We start from the raw sequence: 23,208 nt of genomic DNA, 5'->3' as shown, positions 1-23,208 counted from the left end.
CCGAGCGTTTACAGTCTCCTCGTGGTGTTTCAATGAAGATCATAGCAGTGTCGTTTATTTTAATGCTGTGCTGCCGCTTGGCAGCTTCGGGTGGAGGTGGTAGGGGTGAAATGGATGGGGAGGAGCAGGGAAAACATGATGAGAAGGAAAGTAGAAAAGTGGGGGGGCACCCAGAAAGCAACCATGTAGAAAACCACCATGGCATACCTAGACAATACTACCACGATTGGGGTAGCAGTCCTGTGGGAAGTGATGGCGGTGGTGGTGGTAGTGATGATGGTAGTGGGTAACCATTTCTAGCGATCATGAATGGAACTTATGTTATGTATGTGATCTATGAATAAATTATTGCAACGAGTTTTGCTTCGGTTTCTTCTGTTGGGTTAGCTGTAGCCTGTAAGGGCTGGTACGTGTCTTTGTAGCTGAAGAAATAATGGGTAATCAGTTTCTTCTGATTTGGTTAAGCTTGGAAGCAAATGAAGAATTCTGGTGTTTTGGGGCTGCGAACTAAGTGGATGTTAGTTGTACCTCACATCCACTCAGGGTTTTTCAAACACTAGTTTTGGACGCAAGTCTCAAACATGCATCATGTCTTAAAAGTGAATTGGACATCTCTAGCTTACAATGAAGTACCTGGGAAGTGAAATCATGTTTTCATTGGAAATTTGTGCCATGCCATTCCGTGATGTGGATGGTAAGCAACCATTGCTTATAATTCCAAGGTGGACTCTTAGAATTCGTACAAGCAGCTCAGGAAATAATTATCAATACATGTAGCATATGAGAATGTTATTTCTAAAGTCAAATTTGGCATAACTTTTGTCAATGCCATCCACTTGAGGGCATCTCTCCAACTGTCTATTTATAATTGGCAGCTGACGAATTTTAATTCATATTGGCCGCCAAATTAATACAGCAAGTTCAATAAAGCTTTGAGGGTTGAGGGCGAAGAGTAGGGTTGGGCGTGAGCGTTGACTGACAGCAAAAGCTTCTGTGGTGTGGGCAGCCGACATATTCTCGACTTTCCAACCTTTAGCTTTGGGTTGATCAAAATCACAAGTGTAGACTCGTCTATCTTCTTAAAGAGTTAAAGGAGCTACCAGGCATGACAAATTTAATAGTTTATGCAACAGAAGAATCCTAATTGCCTTCATTCATGTGTAAATCCAAGCGACGATCCGACGGAATAGAGCCCAACTCAACCTCTGCGACTTCTCTAAGGCCTACGGCATCATCCCGTAATTCTTCTCATACTACCAGACCCTCACACTCCTCCTCTGCAAGCGCCCAAAACGGTCTTTTCTGGACCTCACCATCTGCCACCCCAATTTCTTCCCCACTTTCAACCACTACTCTCTCAAGCTTCAGGCTCTCTCTATCTCAAAATCCTCTCATATTCTCCTTCTCCGAGATCTGCTCCGCCACCGCCAACTTCGCCGCCGGCGAACTCTCCTCCGCCGCTTGGCGCTGTTCCATTCGAGGCACAGACGTCCTCATCTTCCAACGCAAACTCCGCCGTCCCATCGAGCCCCATCATCTCCACACACAGCTCTCCTTGATCGGTAGGGCTCACTACAACAACCTCGTCAAGCTCATCGGCGCATCACGCTCCGACGAACACGTCTACCTTGTCTACGAGCACGTCCAAGGTTCTAACCTTGCCACTTGTCTCCGAAACCCTAAAAACCCTCACTTCACAATCCTCTCAACCTGGATTTCGCGAATGCAGATCGCAACCGATGTCGCCCACGGACTCGATTACATCCACAGCTGCGACGGTTCGGATTCGAAACTCATCCACAATCACATCAAGAGTTCTTCCATAGTCGTGACCGAGCCTTCCTTCAACGCCAAGATCTGCCATTTCGCCACCGCCGAACTCTGCGGTGAGACCTCGGAGGATCAGATGAACTGCCATGTCCGAGAGTTAGAAGATTCGGAGTCCCCTAAGTTGAAGAGATCAGTGAGCCAAAGCAGGACATTCGAAGGGACGAGGGGATACATGTCGCCGGAGTTCAAGTCAAGCGGGGTGGGAAGTCAGAAATCGGACGTGTTCGCTTTCGGAGTGGTGATGTTGGAGCTCCTATCGGGAGAAGAGCCTCTGAAGTACGAGTTTGAGAGAGCAAGGAAGTGTTACAGGAGAATATCAGTGATAGAAACAGCGCGAGAGGTAATGGAAATGGAGGGTGAAGATGAACAAGGTATGAGGGTAAGGAGTTGGATTGACAGGAGATTAAAGGATTCGTTTCCGGTGATGGTGGCGAGGAAGATGACCAAGGTGGCGCTAGAGTGCGTCGACATGGAGCCGGAGAAGAGGCCCACTATGAGTCGGGTTGCTGTCAAGATTTCCAAGCTGTTTTTAGAGTCAAAGATTTGGTCTCAAAATATCGGAACGCCCTCCGACCCAACTCTCTCATTTGCCCCACGGTAGATCTTGTATAGGCTCTGACTTTTGACTTTTGACTTTTCAACCCCAAACATTACTCTTATACTCCTTTTAATTGCCTCCTGTTATCCAAAACATAGTAGACTTAATTTCACTAATATGTATTTTATTTATAAAATTTATTTTTTAATTAGATTCTAAGTAAAAAATATTTTAGGTAAATTTTGTTCTTTAAAGAATAAATTTTATATATGAAAATGGTAACGGAATTTAAAGTCAATGATGAATTACTATTCATTATATAATAAGGATGAAATCTATGGAAATTTTGATTAATGATTTTTTTTATTGGGTTAGATATATTATCATAGTTTTTTATTTTATTTTATGGATAAGTCACATGAATTACTATTTTGTATACCATAATAAAAAAATTTAGAAATGATTATTATAATATAATATAACTTAATTTTTTTAAAATAATATTATTAAAGATAAAAATATTATGATGCTTATAAAAATCTTATCTTAATTAAATAAAAATATAATAAAAAATATGAATGTTCTTGCGTTGCCTTCAATACAGGAATAAATCATATTAAAAACACATAAAGACTCGTGATTCTAATTATAATATTTGAGAAACTCTTTGAACAAGACTTCAAGATATTTATATTCATATTCATACCCCTTCGGAATTTTAAAATTTGGCATTATTTCAAATATTTATATTTATGTTCACCCCCACTCGGGCATTTCCCACCACTTCATACGATTATAAAAGCATCGCATAGAAAGCAACAAAACATTTTCAATAATTGAACTTTCAGTCTCGATGTACACACCCGGCACATTATTGGCATGCTATACAACCCAGACCTATATTTTATCACTCCAAATCCGTCAACATTTCTGTTCGCTTGGCCTTTGTCTAACTAACAATTTTACCACTTTTTCAAACACTGAACGCAGGAACATTATCCCACAAAAGTGTAACCAAATATGTTCAAAGTTTCACTTGCGTGCGAGCACCATGCCTGTGTTTAAAATCAGATGTATGCAAACACACTCCAACATCAAGATCCTCTCCCCCCCCCCCCCCCCCACAGAAAAAAGATTAAAAAAAAAAATACATAACCTATCCATAAAAAGATGCATGCTCATGATTGAAAAGGAGATACAATAACATCCAACAAAAAGGGCAATCAGCTCACTAATCGAAAAACAGATTTACCTGCACGGGAAGTCATTAGCTGCCACCACAGTGGACATCATCTCACCTTTCAAGGGGAAAGAAAAAGAACCCTAAACTTCCTCACAGTGAAATTGTAAAAAAAAAAAAATCAAATAACTCACTCAGCTAGCTACCTTCCTGACTTGTAACATTGAAATTTTAGATTTAACTTAAGCAACATACACGACATTCTTCATCCATTGTATTCTAAAATCCGAAAATATGATGCACATGTGCATGTCGAAGCTAACAAAAAGTTTGTTGTTTTACAACAAATTTTAAGTAAATTTTATCGCCTATTGCTTTGCTGCAGCTGCCATGAAGGGCTCAGCTATCAAGTACAGTTTTTCCGAGGTACCAGTCTCCTACCCAGGCTGGAAGGAGCATCTTTACTTGTAGTCGGAAGCATGGCAGAAGTAACATGGCCAACATGTGGAAGCTTGGAGTTGCTCCCCTTTGGGTATGGATGAATAATTGCCAGTTCGCTAACACGGTGTAGCAGAGTCTGTGGTAAGGGCCGCATGGCATGCTTCCTTTTTTGCTCTACCTGCATCAACCATTTTTCAAACTTCAATTATTCTAATTCTATACCATAACCACTTCTTTGCCAAATAACAATTTGCTGGCCAATCTTGACCTACAAATTTTATTTTTAATTATATTTTGGAAATTCAGTCGGATGCGCCAACATATAAACACATATTTAGATTCTAATATATATAAAATTTCAAATCATGCAAGTCAACAATGTAAATTTATCCTCCCAAAAAAAAAGCCAAGAAACAACTCCAATAAAATAAATTTTTGACATTTTACACTGATATTATGGGTGCAAAAAGATATTAAGTATATTAATCCATGTTACAGATTTACATATAGTCATGCTACAGAATGCATACAATAAGCTGTGCCTTTAATATCTACATCTCCATAGTCAACATGTACAGATTACATTGCCAGATGCAACCAAATTTTTGGAGCACCTAACCAATGACCAAATGTGGAAGGGTTGCCTAACTCACTACCAAATGTAGATGAACCTGTAAATTTTCTACTTATTAGTGCAGGTCAATGGTTAATTGCTAATTTTTCTTCATATAAAGTTGATCAGCTTTGCTTCACACTCGGACATTTGTCAATGTGATGAAAACCATCCATGATGGTAAGGATGGTTAATTGTCAATTTTTCTATGTATGAAGTTGATCAGTTTTGCTTCACTCTCAGACATTTGTCAATTTAAAGAAATCCATCCAAAAAGTGCCTAAAGTATACACGATGTATACAAGGCCCAAAAAAAAATAGGGGATAGACAAAAACAAACACCCTCGCTTCACTTACAACCCAACCGATCTATGAAAACTAAAACCGACAGAATTAGACTCTATATGTACCCTAACCCGCTCCAAAAACATGTACATAAAGGAGTGTAAAATCACATGATCTATAAGTTCAAAATCTTCAAAAGCTCTTCGATTTCTCTCCTTCCATAAAGTCCAAAATAGACACAATGGCGCAGCTTTTCAAGCCTTCTTCCTCTTCTTCCCAGCCCCCACCAACTGATGAGGGCATCCTTGATTGAGAATGGCATCACCCACTAAACATCAAATAAATGCAAAATATGGTGCCATGACATGCTTGCTTCAGGACAATGAATCAGAATATGGTTTGCTGATCACCCTTACACAAATAACATCTATTTGAAAGGCTCCAACCCCTCCTTTTTAGGTGATCTAGAGTTAGAATTTTTTTCCCAAAAAGCTTCCCAAGCAAAGAAATTGACTTTCATCAACACCCAAGGATTCCACACCAAGCTTGTGGGGAAACCCTTCAGATAACAACCAGCTAAGGAGTAGTAAGATTTGCCAGAAAAGCTTCCCCCTATTCGCCATTGCCAAACTATAGCATCCTCCACTGACCATGTGCCCTTGCAACCTTCTAACCAAACCTTCCACCTCACCTAACTCCCAATCATTTATCTATCTAGAGAACACTGGACCCGTCTCCCCATTCTACTCCCACAATTGATCTACCCAAGCTGCTTTATTAGTGGCAATTGAAAACAGCTTTGGGAATGTCACAGCTAAAGGTTCCTCCCCACACCACCTATCTTTTCAAAACTTCACCCTCTTGCCATCTCCCACTCTAAAGCCAATCCTGTCATAGATCCCCTTCCACCCACAACGAATCACCTTCCAAAGACTCACTCCATCGCCTTTTGTTGAAATTCTAGAACACCATCCTCCCTTTTCCTCCCCATGCTTTTCCTACAACCGATTTCCAAAAGGAATCATTCTCAGAAGCAAATCTCCAATACCACTTCCCGAGAAGAGCCTTATTTAGAAGAGATTAAGCTCCTTACTCCCAAGCCCTCTTCCTTTTTTTCCAAGCCAACAATAGACCATCTTACAAGATTAGGCCTTCTTTGGAGCTCTCCTCCCCTCCCACCCCCCATTAGAAGTCCCTTTGAATCTTCTCCAATTTAAGACTCACCTTACGGGGGATCACAAATAAAAACATGAAATAGATAAGCAGGCTAGATAAAATGTTCTTTAATAAAGTCGGTCTCCTTCCTTTTGACAAGTACTGCCTCTTCCACAAAGCAAGTCTTCTTTGAAATCTTTCCTCCATTGCACCCCAAGCATGAACAAACTTGAAAGGGGGCCCCCGCGAAAGACCCAAATAAGTAGAATGTAAAGAGCCCACTTTGCACCCTAACACGTTAGCCAAGTCATCCTCCTCCAAGCATTAGCCATCTTGTGGAAAAACCGAGAATTTTTATCACCTCCTTCCAACCACAGCTGCTGTGACTTCTACCTCCATGAAATCTCTTCTATACTTGTCCACTTACTAAAATCGTCCACAGTTGTTCTTCTAGCCTCCGCATCTTCAAGGGATAGTCTCAAATCACTTTCTTTAGCATCCCAATAACCAATCTGAAAAAAGGCAGCCTCTTTGTTAGAGAAAACATTCCCAATCACCTCTGTGTTCAAGGTTTTGAGATCCTGCTTCAACACCATTAGCTTGTAGGCTAAGATGTGGCTAAATGAGCCACTAAAAGTGTAGCCTGTCCACCATCTCCTCACCAGATCTTTGAACCCTTCCACTCTCAACCACATGTTCTTAAAACGAAGGGGGGATTTACCACTCCTGATCCCCCCTTCATCTAGAAGAATGGGGGCATGATCAGAAGGGGGCCTCAGCAACAACTTTTGAGAAAGACCACTAAAGTGACCTTTCCACTCTTCTGAGACTAAGAAACGATCTAGCCTAGACGAGTAACTGTTGTTCAAGCCACCACACTAGGTGAAACACCACCGAGCAAGGGATAAGTCCTCAATAGGAGCTCTTCAATGACCTCCAAAAAACGCCTCATTGCAAAAGAGATTCTTGAGCTATTTCTCCTTTCTATGGGGAATCTAACCACATTGAAATCCCCACCAATGCACCAAGGATCCCCATAATTCGCAAAATTCCCCGAAGAACTCTCACCCCTTTTTCTAGTCCCTGAATTTGAGTCATAATTGATGGAACACTGAAGATTGTGTAATTCTCTCTCAAATCTAGACCCTGAGGTTGAAGCTTTCTTTTTTCCCTGTTGAGAGCTTCTGCCCTCCTTGGACTGCATTCTTCACCAAAGGGCTAAAATTCATTTTCAAAACCTTCAATTGGCATTCCCACAAACCTATTAAAGGCCAGCAACTTGCCAAAGGATTCCTCAAGAGGGTCCCCCTAGTCAGACAGCCAAATCCAGCTCCGCGGACTGCTCCTTGTGCTGAAATCCACCTCCTTTAATGTCGCTCTACCTATCTTCAAGACACTCAAAGGCCTGGGCTCCATTATCAGTCTCAAAGGAGTCCCACTCTTATCCTCCCATGGAACAGGCTTCATCCAACCAGAGTGAGGCAAGAGATAGAGTAGAAGAAGATAAGAGCTTAACCCGCCCAAGAAAAGTAGAAGAGGGAACAAACGGACCTCAAAATCATGAGGCTTATTCCATTAACGCTTCATCTACAATGACTATGCAAGCCGTAACTAGGTCTCTCTCCTCTGACAGCGCACAGACTTCACCTTCATTCACCACGTTGCTGTGAGAGGAATCACCAAAATGAGGAAAGAGATCTCTCTCTCCTTGTGAACCAAAACGAGCCCCAGAGGAGCTAGGGGTAGTTCCGCATTTAAAGCCCACTTCACTGCTGGGCTGACCCAAATCCCCTTTGTTTAAAGCCCTGCACTCTTCATCAATGCCCAGCATCCCTTTTTTATTCGCCCAACCCATCTCATCAAGGCCCAGCCCACTTCACCCAGCATGGGTCTCCAAGAGTTTGGGCCACTCCTCCACCTTGCTACCGGGCCAATCCGGGCCTGCTTCTTCATAAGCAGACCCAACTGCACCAACTTTCTGCAATGACTAAGAAAAAGTGGGTTGTCTCACATCACCAGTGCTCCCAGCCCCATGGGAGGGTGACACGCATCCTTCCCCACTTTCCAACGAGTGAGACTCCCAACCCACTCTCACCATCATGCATGAGGCAGCACCCACTTCATCTCCTACCTTTTGTTGTTGTAATCTTCTGCTCTGCACCACCGCCACCCTAGGATAAATTTCCCACCATAAAGGAATGGAAAAACACAAATCGCCCACCACAACCCGTACACTACTTGGGAAGAAATCTTTTGATCTCACCAAGATTCTCGCCCACTGTAGCTTGCGACCATTGGAGGAGCATTCATCCACCATTACAAACCCACCACGGGCATCCCCAACCTGCTTAAAAAAGTCACCGTCCCACAAAAAAAGGGTAGCCCCAAGATTCTTACCCAAACTTCATCCGTCTGTTCCTCTTCTTTTAAGCATCCTACCTCAGGAGACCATTCAAAAAGCCAAATTTTTTTCCCCATGTACCAGCCACGCCTTTCTCTTAAAATCCTCTCCACCTCAAAAGGCACCTCAAACTCAAAGAGGATTAGGGGACCACTCAAAACGCAAGATGAAGTTCCCCCTTCACATGCTAGTAAGACTTGGCCAACAATCTTAAGGAAGAGAAGGGAGCTTGCCATCACCCCATCTGCCCACTAGGCAAAACCTCAAGTCTTTCACTTTGTTGAACACATCAATCCCTCCAACTTAGACCCAAACAACCTCAGCCACACCCTTCTTGTCGTTTCTAACTGCATCAGCAAACGAAATCCTTCCAACATAACCTTTATCTGAAACTCATTGAACCGGGTTAGCATCCTTAGGAACTACAGAAAGAGAGTCTGTGGGTACACCAAGGCTTCTAAGCTTACTAGCAAGCAACAACCAACCCCTTATCAGGCCTTTACCTTCAGGGAACACTAGCGAAAAACATCTTCCCTCTGCAGTACGAACTGAGCAATAGAGGAAGTTACCCGCTGGGTTCCTCCTGAGCTTCAACAAAAAACTTCTTTCCCCTTCCAACCACAACTTTCTGAAACTACTCTTTTTTTCGGATTTGCAACAAGACTCGACCCCTCCCAACAACAAAGCCAAACTTTTGGCTCTGAACCTAATCCAAACCACCAATACCTCTCTCTGTGCAGCACCTTGCCTTTCACAATCTCAGTCAATATCTCGAAGGACTTCGACTCTACAGAGAACCAATACTTACCTTCTAAGAGACTCATTGTTCACAGTAAGAGATCCCTTATTTTTTGCCAAATCAAAGCTAATCCATCCATGATAGCAAGGATGGTTAAATGTTAACTTTTTCTTCATATAAAGTTGATTAGTTTTGCTTCACAATTGGACATTTGTCAATGTAAAGAAATCCATCCATGATGGTAAGGTAGAGCACACCATATGGCATTTATACACAAATGCCAAAGCATGCCCATAGTTGTGAAAGGCGCACCTTAGGCTCCGGGCGGCGCGACGCCTCGTCTGAAGGCAAGTGACGCCTCTTCACAAAGGCGCCGCTTAGGCGCGACACGATCCACAAGTGCGCTTCGATCCCCTACCTCCTTCTTCTCCTTCTCTTCTTCTCTAGCGTTGGGTTGCAGAGGGCAAAGAGAAGCCCTAATGTCTTTTTTTCTTTTTTGGGACCAAAACGACTACGTTTGATCCCTGTTCTTTTAAAAAAGCAGGGTCCAAAACGACGTCGTTTTGGCCCTGTTTTCCCTTGCAACCCCCTTTTCTAGTTGTTTTCAACCCGACAACTCTTTCAAATTTTGCCCTAGACTCGGTCGTGTAGTGGAGAAGTGAAGAAGACGAAGAAAAGGAGGAAAAATAGGAGAAAAATAGAGGAAAAATATATATAAATTAGGGTGCGCCTCACTTCACTAAAGCCCACACCTTAGGTGTGTCTTGCGCCTCAGGCTCTAGGACTACTTTGCGCCTTGGTGCGCCTTGAGCCTTTTAAAACTATGAGCATGCCAACACATCATAGGCACATCTTAAAGAGCACATTTAGGACAAACATCCAGACCTATTTCATGTCATACCAGAACCTCAAAATATTTTTAAGTGTCAATGTAACATAGATTACAGTGAATGATGATTGGACTACTGAAATTTCTAATCTTCATAGCTAGTGAAAAGCATTGAGATGCAAATGCAGGTTCCATCCATGATAGTAAGGTAGAGCACATCATATGGCATTTATACACAAATGCCAAAGCATGCCAACACATCACAGGCACTTCCTAAAGAGCACATTTAGGTCAAACATACCATGCCCTATTTCATGTCATGTCTGAACCTCAAAACATTTTGAAATGTCCATGTAACATAAATGACAGTGAATGATGTTTGGACTAATGAAATTTCTAATCTTCATAGCTAGTGCAAAGCCTTGAGATGCATATGCAGGTGTCTTTCATATTTGCATAATTAAAAAGTAAAAAACATTAATATGTAGGATATTAATAACAAGCATCAGCATAGTTCAGAGTTCGTATTTAACTATGATAAAACAAATTTTCAAACCAGTGGAACCAGATATACCCTACACATAGAGATAGAGGAAGCAGGGTGGGTGACTGACCTCTCTCTTGCTTTGTAATTGGGCACAGCTAGCTCTTAGAAGATTCCGCCATTTGTCCTGTAGAGTTCCCAAGTAGTAAACAAATTTCAGGTTCAAGAACAAAGAAAATCATTTAATTGAATGCAGTATGGAGTACCCTCAAATCCACAGGTGTCCGGTAAGCAGATGATGAGAAAAGAAGTCTCTTTATATCAGTCCATCTTCCAACTCCATAGTGAGAAACACCATCAACCAACTTCATCACCTCGGAAAGAGTCCATAGCCTTTGATGCTTCCTTCGATCACCGCTAGTTTCAGGTCTCTTTATTGTCATACAGTCATCTTCAGACTCAGCTGGGGAAGATTCCTCATCGGAGTCGAGGTCCTGTTCAGGAACGTACAGTGCATGAAGTTGGTTTATGCCATTTTCAGTATTTCAATAGATAGTGCTTTTGTATTTATGAAGACTTTTTCTTAACCCTTCGTTTAGTTAATACAAACATAGAACTCTTTTTCTAGCCTAAAACTTTCCACATCAATAGGCTACTATAGAAGATATAGCAGATGAAGATTTTCCTTACCGAGATAGATGCATACTTCTTTAGACATCCTTTCTGCACCCCAACTTCAAATGGTGTCCGATCACTAGATCTACCATAAGACCCACTAGGAACCAATGGTGCTGCACTAAATCCCTTATGATGAGTCTCACTGCGATGCCTGTTCCCTAGAAGCTTATTCTTTGTAGTAGTAGTGGAATTTTTTGGCCTACCCCTGTTAGATTTTGACTTCAGATCTGAAAATTCTTCAATATACCTCCGAGTGGGTCTTCGCATCCTCTTCTCCGAAAGAAGCATCCCAACGTCACTTGCTTCAACAGATCTCTTTCTTGATCCCTTCCGGCCAGCAAAACTCTCCTTTTTCATACCTTGGCCTATTGAACTAGCCTTGTTATATTGCAAATTTGTGAAAGTCACGTCCTTTCGATTCTCAACCAAAGGTATACCACTCACCAAGTTTGAAACATTATCCACTCCATCAGGATTCTGTAAATTAAAAGAAGCAGAGCCTTGCAGCTCCATCTTGCCCTCAACAAGCATTTTACACTCACATTTGCTTCTAGAAGTGCCATGTAAAGTACAAATGGTCATCTTGTCAAGATTATTCCCACATTCAGGCACTGGAATGGTTCCTGTTGATGATTCTGATATCCCAACAGCACCATTATCACTACCGCTAAATCCTGGAGAATGACTCTCAGAACTTGAGTTCCCCAGGTGTGATCCTGCACAAGGACCATTGTCCAGTTCTGAAACTGTTTCAGCAAATTCAATATCTGTACTCATAAAAATGTGGGGAAAATGTTAGCATCAGCTTGCAATTTTATTGTAGTAATGGAGCTGAAAAATCACATAAGATAATCAGAAAGTTTACCCAAAAGATAATCTTCACAAGCACCAGAGAGACTATTTGTTGCATGAAGATCCCCAACTTCTGCAACTTCATGCAGCATTCCATCAAAAACCTACAAACGGAATCTCATTATAAATGAATAACAGATACTAAAAATAATATGAGCATGTAAATTATCATCCTAAAGTTTAGTATAGCCTGAGGTATTGCACACCAAGTGAGCAACAGAGGCAAAATAAAGATGTGCAAGTCTAAAATATTTTGGAAAAGCTCTAATTTAAGCAGAAAGCAAAAGAATGTTCAGAACATGATTTATGCTCAACATACCCAAACAAAGATTAACAAGTCCATTTTAGCAGATTGGTTTATGTAAAGCAACTCCACAACTTTCTTTTCAAAAGGCAAAATAGTACATGCATGCATACATACAAAAGCCACCAAGCAAAAAAGGCGGCTAACCCCAGGCCAAAAAGGGTGCTAACATCAAAAGGCACTAAACTCAATGGAAACAAATATAACAAGCACAAGATCGATCAGCTTAACACCTACCATAACTATCGATGAAATCCAAATAACATAAATTCACACCCCCTGGTGGACTCCTCGACCAAGCAAACCAAGATTTAAGAATCATATATTTTATACCTATTCAGAATGCTCTGAACCATCAAAATAGTTTTAACTTTGATCTATCCAAATGCGCCAAAGCAAAGCATGAAGAATCCAGCTGCCACAACTTCGTATGCCCCTTACAATGGAACTTTTATGCCAGCCCACAAAACAAGACAAAACCCAAGCCCCACCAGCTAAAGAGACATGGACAGGATGGGGAAAAAGAAACAAGGAACAGCACAGCCACGGAAATGGTTAAGAATAGAAGGGGTGGAAGCCTGCTGCAGAGAAGGAGTGTTGAGGTGGAGTAAAGGTTGGGAGGATGGTGGGAGGAGGTTTAGTTTGGAGCTGTGTGCAAATGGAGTGGGGAGATTCTTATTCTGTTCAGTTGTTGCCAAGGAAGCTAAGAGGTTCTCTCTGATCTTCCCAGAAGGGAAAGGCTTTCTTAAGGGATGGACAGTTTTGGCGGAGAAGCTTCACCTCCTTGGGGTAGCTCCTAAGGCTGAGTCTAGGAAAGGTGCCTCCTCAGCTGAGGAGTTGCAAGAGTCGTTGGTGGTTATAGAAAAAGGATCCTTTGTGGATCCAAGAAGAATCTGGGCCTGGTAGGAGAATCAGCCTGGGTGCAACTAGGTTTGAAGGAAATCCAAAGTAGAGTGGACCAGCTGAGGAGCTGTTAGGTTGGGAGTTTTGTGAATGCTTTGACTCGTTGCCATAGTTGAATGTAGTGAGAAGGTGGGCGATTCAGCTTTGGTCTCTGAAAAGGGGATTGAAGCTCTCAGCTCTTGATGCTGCTCTATTTTTGTTTGACTTTTAAGGATAGTTCTGAAGCTGAGGGTGCTAGTAAGAGGCTCAAGGAGACTTAAGGAGTTTGTCTTGCATCTGGAAAGGTAGAGTCCCAAAGTAGGGTGTTTTAATAAGGGTGTGGCACCAAAGGAAGTGTGGATGTGGGACTCCCGCTGCACCTCTGGAGTCGAGAGGTGTTCAAAAGGATTGGGGACTGTTGTGGAGGTTTTGTGGCCGTGGATGAACACACCGCTTTCATGGCACGGTTGGAGTGGGCTAGGATCCAGGTGAATTCGGGTGAACAAGCTTTGCCTAGCTCACTATAGGTGGTAGTGGGCTCTTCCAGTTTTTCTTTACAACTTGTTATTCCAAACTGCAGCAACCATGGATGCATAATTCAGCAGGTCAGGGGAGATGGAGTTGTTTAACGTGCCGCTAAGGCAGTGGGGGTGGAGTCAACTGTGGTGCAGGCTGCAGGTGGTGGCGTGTTGTTTCCTGGTGGCATGAGGAATACAATAGGTGAGGGAGCAGATTGTAGACTTGCAAAAGCTGCTGTTAAGCTGTCAGAAAAGGGGGTGGTGACAGGGGGACTGATGAAGGTGAAAGGACTGGTGATGGGGACTGGAGGAGAGAGTTTTTGAGTAAGGGAACCCATATCATGGATGGATGTGAGCTACACCACTTGGGCCAAGTCTGCTCACTTAAGGGAGATTTAGAAGTCCTTGGGCCTAGTGTTTTAGAGGCCCATCTGGCCTTGGGTCTTTCTCCAAGGGTTGACTTAAATGCCAGCCCAATCCCAGTGTCTGCCAGAGAGGGGGGCCCAAGTGAAGACTGGGCTCCACTCAAGGCTTTTAGTGGAAGAGAAAACTTGGGCCTTGTCACTTTGGGTGAAGCCCGTCTTCCTTTGGGCAGTTGCAGCTTGGAGGCCCAATGGAGTGGTGACCCAGTGGTTGAGTTTTTAGAGAATGGGCTGCAAGAAGTGGGCCAGGTATGTTTGGGCCAACAGGTTCTGAGCAGCGAGGGCGTTTTAAAGGGGGAAAGGGATCCCTTAGCTTGCAGCATTGCAGAAGGTGGTCTCAATGATGGCAAAAGGGCAGCCCCAACTCCTCTGTCATCGGCTTGCCATCTGCTGCTTACTGACGAAGCCCTCATGGAGGAAGTGACAAGATTTCCAGTGGAAAGTGTCTCCAATAATCTTTCGTTTCCAGTTTGTCCTTTGGGGGGAGGGTCCTCTTCTTCAACTTCTTCCATGTCCCTAGATGAGGATATTTCTTCAAGGAGGATCGATAGTTTGATTCCATGTAGGAAGCAAGATGTGGGCCTCTTAGCTGAGGACAAGGGCAATGTTTACAGGCCCCTATGTATAATTTCTGACAAGGGCTTGGTTGTAGAAGCCTTAGAGAATAATCCCAAGGTTGCCAAGATTACGACCCTAGAGGCAAGTGGTGAGGAGAGGGCTTCAGAAGAAAAGAGCCTCTCTAATCTATCTTACCAGAAATTCATCTCATTTAGCAAGTTTATGGGTATGTCAATGGATGGGAATGAGAAGGAAATTGCATCCCTACTCAGAAAGATGGAAACCAAAAAGCAGTACAGAGCTCAAGTTGCAAAGAGGAGGCCCCCTTCCACACCCCACTTGGTTAGGGAGCTTCAAAATTTGGAATGCTCGATCAATTATAGCAAGTCAAACAAAAAAAAGAGAGAACGAAGCAATGGGTGGGAGTTGGTTTGCAAGTGACCTTGTAGGTTGTGTTTTTGGGGTTGTTGTTGGATGGCCTAGGGTTTAGGTGTTCCGCTTTCCGAAGAGTGGATGAGGTAGTATTAGGTTCCTTCAATTTGTTACTCACCCAAGTGTTTGTAAAGTCTAGGGTTTTTTAGGGTTGTAGGGTGAAGTCTTTTGTTTCGAGTATTGGTTTGTTGTCTTTCTTTACTTTTGCTTGTATTCGGTTGCTACTTGTATACTATGTGTGTACTTTGTACGCCCTTTTCAAGCACTTTTAATATATTTGCTTTATTTACCTATCAAAAAAAAAAAACCTACCTAAAAACCAAAAGGATTAACTTAAGGATTTGTAGAATTTCCAAAGTGGCTTTGGAGAAAAAATGGTGTCATTTGCAAATTGTAAAAAAAGATACTTTAGTCCTACCCCTACGGACTATGAAACCCTCAACTAGGCCACTTTGCTCTACTCTGATCATCATCCTACTTAGAACATCCACTACAATGGTAAAAAGGAAAAGTGAAAGAGGGTCTCCTTGTCTCAAACCTCTAGTGGCCTTAACACAACCTTCGGCATTTCTATTAACCAAGACTACAAAACTTGTTGAAGAAAAGTAACCCCTTATCTAGGACCTCCATTTTGTGTTGAAACCTTTCCTTTCTAGCACATGATACAAAAAACTTCAATCCACATGGTCATAGGCTTTTTCAAAATCAATTTTGAAGACCACCACTTCCTCTCTAACCTTCTTTTCTCATCCATCACTTCATTAGCTATCAAAACAATATCTACAATTTGTCTTCCCTCAACAAAGGCTCCTAAAGATATATGGTTAGTTTTTTTTTTTTTTTTAGTTCAAAAACAAAAGATGTACTAATTAAAGTGAAGAAAAACGAAGGATGAGATATATGGATAGTTTCATGGAGAACTATACGTAAGCACCTTGATAAGACCTTAGTTATAATCTTATATAAACTTGTAACCAAGTTAATAGGCTTGAAATCTGAGATTTTGAGTGTTTTGACTTTTTTTGGCATAAGAGCAATGAAAGTGGCATATAAGTAATTTAATTTATTACCCCATTACCGTGGAACTCTAAAACCACCATCATAAAAGCCTCTTTCATCACATCCCAACGCTCTTTATACACTGCAATAGTAAAACCATCAAGGCAAAGGGCCTTGTCCTTATTTAGTTGGAAAACAGCAAGACGTACCTCTTCTTCAATAAATGGATGGTCTAGCCAAGTAGAACTCTCTCCAGTGATGGGGAACCACTCTAAACCTTCCATCCTCCAAGAAACACCTAAGGGTTTAGGGTAGAGCTTTCCAAAAAAATTCACTATCTCTTAAATATTTTCAATGTTGCTCAAAGTTACTCCCATCTCAAACATGAAGGACTTTATGAATTTCCTATTTTGCCTTCCATCGGCCACTTTATGAAAGAGCTTTAAATTGCAATCTCCTTCTTTTATCCATTTAACAGGATTTTTGCCTCCCAAGAACCTCTTCCTTCAACAAAACTTCCTTTAGATCTTACTTCCTTAAGGCTCTCAATGTTGAGAGATCAAAAGTCAAATTTCCTTCTTGTTCCAATGAGTCAATCCAAACAATGTTTGAATGAATATTATTCTTCTTCTCTTTTAAATCTTTGAACAACTCTTTGTTCCAGTCTTTAAATTTAGATTTAACAAACTTTAGTTTCATCATAAATCGATGACCTTCCTAACCACCAACCTAACACTCCTGCCACCAAAGCCTAAAACTTTCCTTAAAATTAGGGTGGAGCAGCCACATATTCTCAAACCTGAAAAGAGTCAGACCCCACTTAAAAGGGTTAGTATCAAAACAAAAACCAACCCCAACACACTGAAGGACATATAATAGTAACAATAACATGAATAATAATATAATAACATTTTTTATAGGCAATAATATAATTATATGAAAAACAACAAATTGAAAAAACCCTTCAAGAACTCCCATGGGAATTCCACAACTCAAGTAACTTACATAATGCCCCATCCTTATAGCCATGGAGTTTGTTTCATAAGCTTAGAGATTAGTCTTGTGAGTCAAAAATCAAGTACAATATAAAAATAGGCAGACCATTAAGAGACAATTACTACAAAAAAAACTTAAACAGACAAAACAGTAAAGCAGAAAATGCAGTACTAAATTGAATAATGAAAATTTTATATACAGCATCACATCCAACAAGTCACTTAGCAACATAAGCTTAGAGATCAATCGTGTATGTGTGTGTGGGTGTGAATGAAATGAAAGCATAATCAATTAACATCCTAGTTAGAATTGCTGAACAATCAAGTGTGATGTAAAAATCTGCAACACAAGAAATGATAATAACATAAAAATAAAAATAAACTAAAATGGTAAGAAATAAATGCAGCATAAATGCGGTTTAAAGTTGAATAATGAAAATTTTCTATAGAGCATTATGCCCAACATGTCACTATGTTACACAGAAAAATACTCCATTGTAAATTGCAGAATGAATGCAGTATTAAATTGAATAAAGAAAATTTTCTACAGACCATTATGTCCAACATGCCCCTAAGTTACACAGAAAAAACTCTCATCCATTTGAAAATCAACGCTTGGTGCAAAAATTAACAAATGAGAAAATTTTCTCCCTATTTTTGATTGACAGATTTTTTTCCCTCTCTTTCTATGATGGGGAATGACAGAAAGGCATTTATCCTAGATATGAGTGAAGCAAACCCTGAGTGATATGGGTCTGCCCCTCTAACTTTACCCTTGTGAACACTGAGGAGGCCTCTAGGTTATTGCCATAGGTCACTTCCATTGAGCTACAGCCTTGGGGGATTCTTTGATCGACAAATATCATTTTAATTAGTTTAAGGAATTCAAATTTTAAGCATATCTAGTCTTCTAATAAATTGCATTTGTATCAGTTAGAATAAAAGAATTCATATAGATCCCCTTTACATGATGAAACTTTTTTAATTAATCAAAAGAGCAACATTGAAGAGACATGGAGATATCTGTGCAACAAAAAATATACATACTCCAAGTTTTAGCTCGTCTTCCCCTTCCCGAGTAGTATTTGAATCCATCCCACCTTAACAAGCACAAGAAATGCACCAAATTAGATTGGCTAATTTGACTAAAGAAAACACAACCAAGCAAAAACCACAAGGTTCACCTTTTTTTTCAATAAAATTGTTATTGAAAGGAATCAGATTAAAAAAGAAGAAGAAAGGAGGAACATGAAAAGGGTAACAGTTGTGCCCAACAAAAAAATTCAACACCTAAAAGCAGTTTTCTTTATCAAGTCACTTAATGTACATTGCATTGACTTAGGTATCTATAACAACTAAATTTTTAAAAATTTCAAACTCCTCTAACCAGCACATCTTAAGATAGAAAGATTCTGGTAAGCAAGAAGCATTAAAGTAAAAACAAAACAACTTCTGCTATTATATAGAAAAATAAGATATGCAACTACAGAACAAAGTTGAAGGCAGCAACACAAAAATGCTTTAAAACTATAAAAGATAATACAAGTTCTAACCATATTACAAGTGAATGAAAAAACTGAGGCATATTCCACAGTAGGAAACCTATTCCAACAGGGGGCATCATGTTTCTGAGACTAATGGTAATCTTCCAGAAAAATACTAGGATACATGTCCCTGTCAGATGGTGTGCGTGCACGCGCGTGTGTGTGTGTGCGCGCTTTATTTATCTTCTGGTTTTCTTTTTCCAGCCAAGCATGGTTGGCTGAGGCTTGAACAATTCTTACTTTGGGCATCAAAGGAAGAGGTGGAAGGAAGCCTGTCAAAATTGTGCCAATTATAGATTGATCAATCAGATAAAGAGGTTATCTATCTCCGTTTTTCCCTCAATACCAGAGCTTAGAAAATACATGATCTACCAGTAGAATCATGGACAAAAACGGAAAAGAAGTAATAGTCCATTACCACTATGGCTTTCTAGGCCACACTCAAATCTGCCAGGAATATCTTCAATGTCCAAGCACTTCTTTAGAGACAAAACACCATCCACAGAGACATTATCATTTTTAGGTTCAGCAAGTAAATGCTCAACTTCAATTGCTTCATCTTCCAAAGCAGGAACAAAAGATTCATCTTCGTTAACCTAAGGAAAAAACAAAAGAAACAATACCACAACACAGAAGTTCAGGCAAGTACACATGTAAAAAATTAAAAGCACATTCCAAGAGATCCAGCTTGAGGAACAGCTTGGCATAGTGCACAATGAAAAAGGACAAAGGCTTCAGTAGAAGTCCCAAAGAACAGGCTCCTACTCTATCATAAAAAAGAGCTCCAATATTGATCCAATCATATCCACAACACTTTTTTAAGTACATCAATGATAAAGATGTCATATTGCATGCACCTCTTCAAATAAATCATCTTTCCATTATAACTAGACATTTATTCCAAAGTTGTTGGATATAAAGTGCAACACTTATCAGTAAAGGGGAAAAAAGTGACTGAATGAATTAGTTTTTTATTTTTTAGTTTTCTATACAAGAAGCCCTTCTTTTTTTTGTCCCTACAGGAACTCCATGCTGGAATTTCCCACAACTCCATCACAACCCCTTGCCGCCTGAACAAGACCTCACAGGCATTAACTAGTGTTTTATACTGCTCACAAATGATACCATTGTTACTTTTTGCACCATAAGAATTAGTATTCATAAGGTGAGATTATAAGTTTTACCAAGCACAACCCTTCTCTCTCCAAACTTGAGGTCAGCTTTGATTTATATATAGTGCACCACACACAACAAAATCAGAAATCCATCTTGAATAGAAAGATTCATTGTGTAATCCTAAACATCCATTAGTTGAGGTTCATCATAACCAACAATATATATTGTTTTTTTTTCTCTTCATGATTTAGAGTATCGGCCAAACCAAGAGGTATGCACATGTATTTTTGCATTGGCAAGGTCCCATTCACATTTATAGTCTGATGCACTTATTAATTAAGAAGTAACACTTGAATGTCAACTCAAGTAACAAAGAATACCTTAAAGTTATCATTCAAAGGCACATATCACAGATATCTATAAATACCAATTAACAAAGAACAGTAATGTATAATACAGTGATTATCTGCATCCATAAATATTGAGACTTATTGTGGGGGAGAGAGACATATTGCACCTTTGGAAAACCAAATGAAACAATTGAAAAATAAGATTATGGTAGAGGAAAAGCACTTTGACAATGATGCTCTCACCTAAAAATTGGTTTCGAGACCACTTAAGAAAAGAGTTTTAAAATGGTTGGGAGCAAGATCATGATTTCTTTGTAAGAAAGGGAACAATCATAATTTTTTTTACAAGGGAAAAGAACATAGTTGAGTTGAATCAAACAAATTACTTTGCTCATGATTCAGCTATAATTCAGCCATACAATGCATTCTATGATCTGAAACTGCGGAGTCTACCCAAGACAAATTCAAAGGAAGAAAAATAGATTACATGCACTTGATCTGCAAGTTATGATATAGGAAGAATAGGCAAAGTCATGCCCACAGCATAACTATATTATCTAAGCATTTGAATACATAAAATCATAACATGCAATGGCAGAAAAAATTCCCAGTAAAGAAAATACTCACCCTTTGGCATTTCATGTTCACATACTTCTTAAGAGAAGGTGCTTCTTGTACCATGTCCAGTTATGCTTTTCAACTTGGGTTGGTACCTTCATACTGTTTCCTAACATTAGAATGAAAAGGTGAATTCATAAAAAAAAAGGGAAGTCATTCTATAATCATCATCACAATATACTCAAGCAAACCAGCTATGCTGGCTCTCCTCATCATCAGCAACATATTAACAGCCACAATTTCAGTCAGAACAGGGTAGATCATCATGCTGACCAAAAAGAAAAGAAAAATATGATGTATAGACAAAGACTTTTAATGCTGACAAGGCAACTGCACAGAATGTGGACAAAGCAACACAGCTATATGAATGTGTGCATGTGAATTGTCTAATCAAACAAATAATTCTATATTTGTTTGGAATTTTTCTATGCAGGTGAAAGAACCTTAGGATGATACTTTTTTGAAAAAAAAATGCACCTAAAAGCATAAAACAAAAAGAAAAAAAAAATCAATTTAAAAAAAGATTCAACAGAAAGAAAAAAAAAAGCCATAGATTGCCTGTGCATCCAGACATTTTGAAAATAAATAGAAGTGTGTTAGCAACCATGCAAATGTTAGAATATTCAGAAACACCACATATCAGAAAGTGTGAATTTGCAATCATCTGTTGGAAGAAGTTTACATAATACATTTTTATCACATGGAAATAAAAAGATGATCTTAAACCAGCACAGTTTATTATGAAGGAAAAAGCCTACAGGGTATATATATGTATGTATGTGTGTACATATATATGAGCATAAATCCCCAAAAAACTAACTTGTACTGTACCATGTTTAAAAATAATGATAAGAACAAGCAAATAGAATACCATAAGAGATTGTGAAGCACAATTTTGTACTTATAATAAACATTCCTTCTAAACTTTTATATGGTAAGAGAATCTTAGTGAATGGTGTCTACTCATAGAAACTAAATTCTTAACAAATACATCACCTTTATCCTAATATGCTTGAGGGAACAAAACCATAAATCTCTATATTTCACTTCAATGCATCATCCCAGTCAGCTAGGAAATGAAATGACAAATAAAGAAAAATTTGAAAGCACCTAGAAATATTGACCACATAAACCTACTTATATATACAAAGAAATTAAGGGAAAAAAAGGGTAGAGGCCTGACCCACCCATCTGGAAAACACTAGCAAGATATTGAAGATACAAATGTGAATTAAAACCAATCCAAATAATATATTACTCGCATTCATTTATAACAAAGAATTACTTGTGCAAATGTAAAAGGGACCATTTCCCTTTAATAGAGGAGTAAAACAAATCCTAATTGGAAACCAAATAATGTGTTAACAAGTTCTCTTTCCACAAGAATAGCCTAAACGAAGTTTGCCCAAAAGCTATACACAAATTCCTATGATTAGAACAAACACATACATTCAGTGAACTTGTTCATGCATGCCCAAAACAACCAAGAAAACCTAAATTATGCAGAATGGTATTAGCCATGTGGTTCCAACCCAAAAAAATTCAAGCAAACCAAACAACAGATAGACAAACAAACAAACAAACAAATTAGGAAAACTAGAACCAAGCACACAGGAAAAAAAAATGACAATCAAAAACCATATTCATTTTTTTTGAAGAAAAAACTACACTGGTTGATTGCTATCAAAGTGTCAGAAAATAAAAGAAACTAGGGTTTTCATTCCCAGATTCTCGATCACCTGCGACCCTAAGAAACAAACACCTCCACTCAAACAAACCTAATAGAACAATTTGATTTTCAAACCAAACAACATTTAATTAAAAACAAAAACAACAAACAACAAACAACAAACAAAGCCCAAAATTTTCTTTGCTTTTTCCCCGGTTTTCTCAGCAACCAAACAGTGTAAAATAATAAATAAATGAACTCACCTCGTTCATCGGTACGGACACCCCGAGTAGCTGAAAACAGTCCGATCTACTGAACCCTAGGGTCAGAAAACCTAATGAGAGTGAGCGAATACAAGATCTGGATTTTTATAGAGAGAGAAAGTAGAGAGAGAAAAAGATTTGTCAGAGAAATTCGAGCGAATGTTCGAAACCGAAAAGCCTAAAACCGCCAAAAAGCGACACGAAATAGAAAGGATAGAGAGAGAGGGGTGGGAGTGTGTGTGTGAGAGAGTATAGATAGCGAGGGGAGGAATGCTTTTTTATTTTTCACTTGCATTCGATGGAATCGAAATATTTTTCAAAGCTGTAGGTTAATTTAATTTTGAAATCCGGTGCGGTGACACGTGGAGAACAGTAAGCGTTTCAATTTGTGGTAGGCACTGACGGCGTTATGGGCGCTATGGCAAGCATGCAGGTGAATTGTACCTGGGATTAAAACTTAACGCCGTACTCCCCTTATCTTTTCCTTGGTTGGAACTTGGATGGCCCAGAAAA

General features: G+C 39.8%; 2 protein-coding genes across 5 annotated transcripts; one reads left to right on the top strand and one right to left on the bottom strand.

Annotated features, from left to right (window-relative positions):
• The first annotated feature begins 738 nt into the window (after nt 1–738).
• LOC100241345 (lysM domain receptor-like kinase 3) lies at nt 739–2,564 on the top strand. Its single transcript, XM_002276421.4, has one exon. The coding sequence runs from the start codon at nt 1,157–1,159 to the stop codon at nt 2,429–2,431; it is 1,275 nt and encodes a 424-aa protein (XP_002276457.1). The 5' UTR covers nt 739–1,156; the 3' UTR covers nt 2,432–2,564.
• A 1,195-nt stretch (nt 2,565–3,759) lies between these two features.
• On the bottom strand, nt 3,760–22,996 carry LOC100263609 (uncharacterized). 4 transcript variants are annotated; one of them, XM_010655286.3, is made up of 9 exons: nt 22,696–22,996; nt 20,773–20,872; nt 19,098–19,275; nt 18,183–18,235; nt 12,039–12,129; nt 11,186–11,940; nt 10,762–10,989; nt 10,626–10,682; nt 3,760–4,167 (listed from the first exon to the last, which is right to left on the bottom strand). In XM_010655286.3, the coding sequence occupies exons 2-9, from the start codon at nt 20,824–20,826 to the stop codon at nt 3,955–3,957; spliced, it is 1,629 nt and encodes a 542-aa protein (XP_010653588.1). In that variant the 5' UTR covers nt 20,827–20,872; nt 22,696–22,996; the 3' UTR covers nt 3,760–3,954. The 4 variants fall into 4 exon arrangements, with proteins under 4 accessions (XP_010653588.1, XP_010653589.1, XP_059595003.1 ...); XM_010655287.3 differs by having other exon boundaries at nt 20,773–20,865; nt 22,696–22,975; XM_059739020.1 differs by having other exon boundaries at nt 20,773–21,031; nt 22,696–22,967.
• Nucleotides 22,997–23,208: the final 212 nt, after the last annotated feature.

This window comes from Vitis vinifera, chromosome 8 (assembly GCF_030704535.1).
Source record: "Vitis vinifera cultivar Pinot Noir 40024 chromosome 8, ASM3070453v1".
NCBI lineage: Eukaryota > Viridiplantae > Streptophyta > Magnoliopsida > Vitales > Vitaceae > Vitis > Vitis vinifera.
Note: the sequence above shows the minus strand (reverse complement) of the source record. Positions and strands in the feature narration are given on the sequence as shown.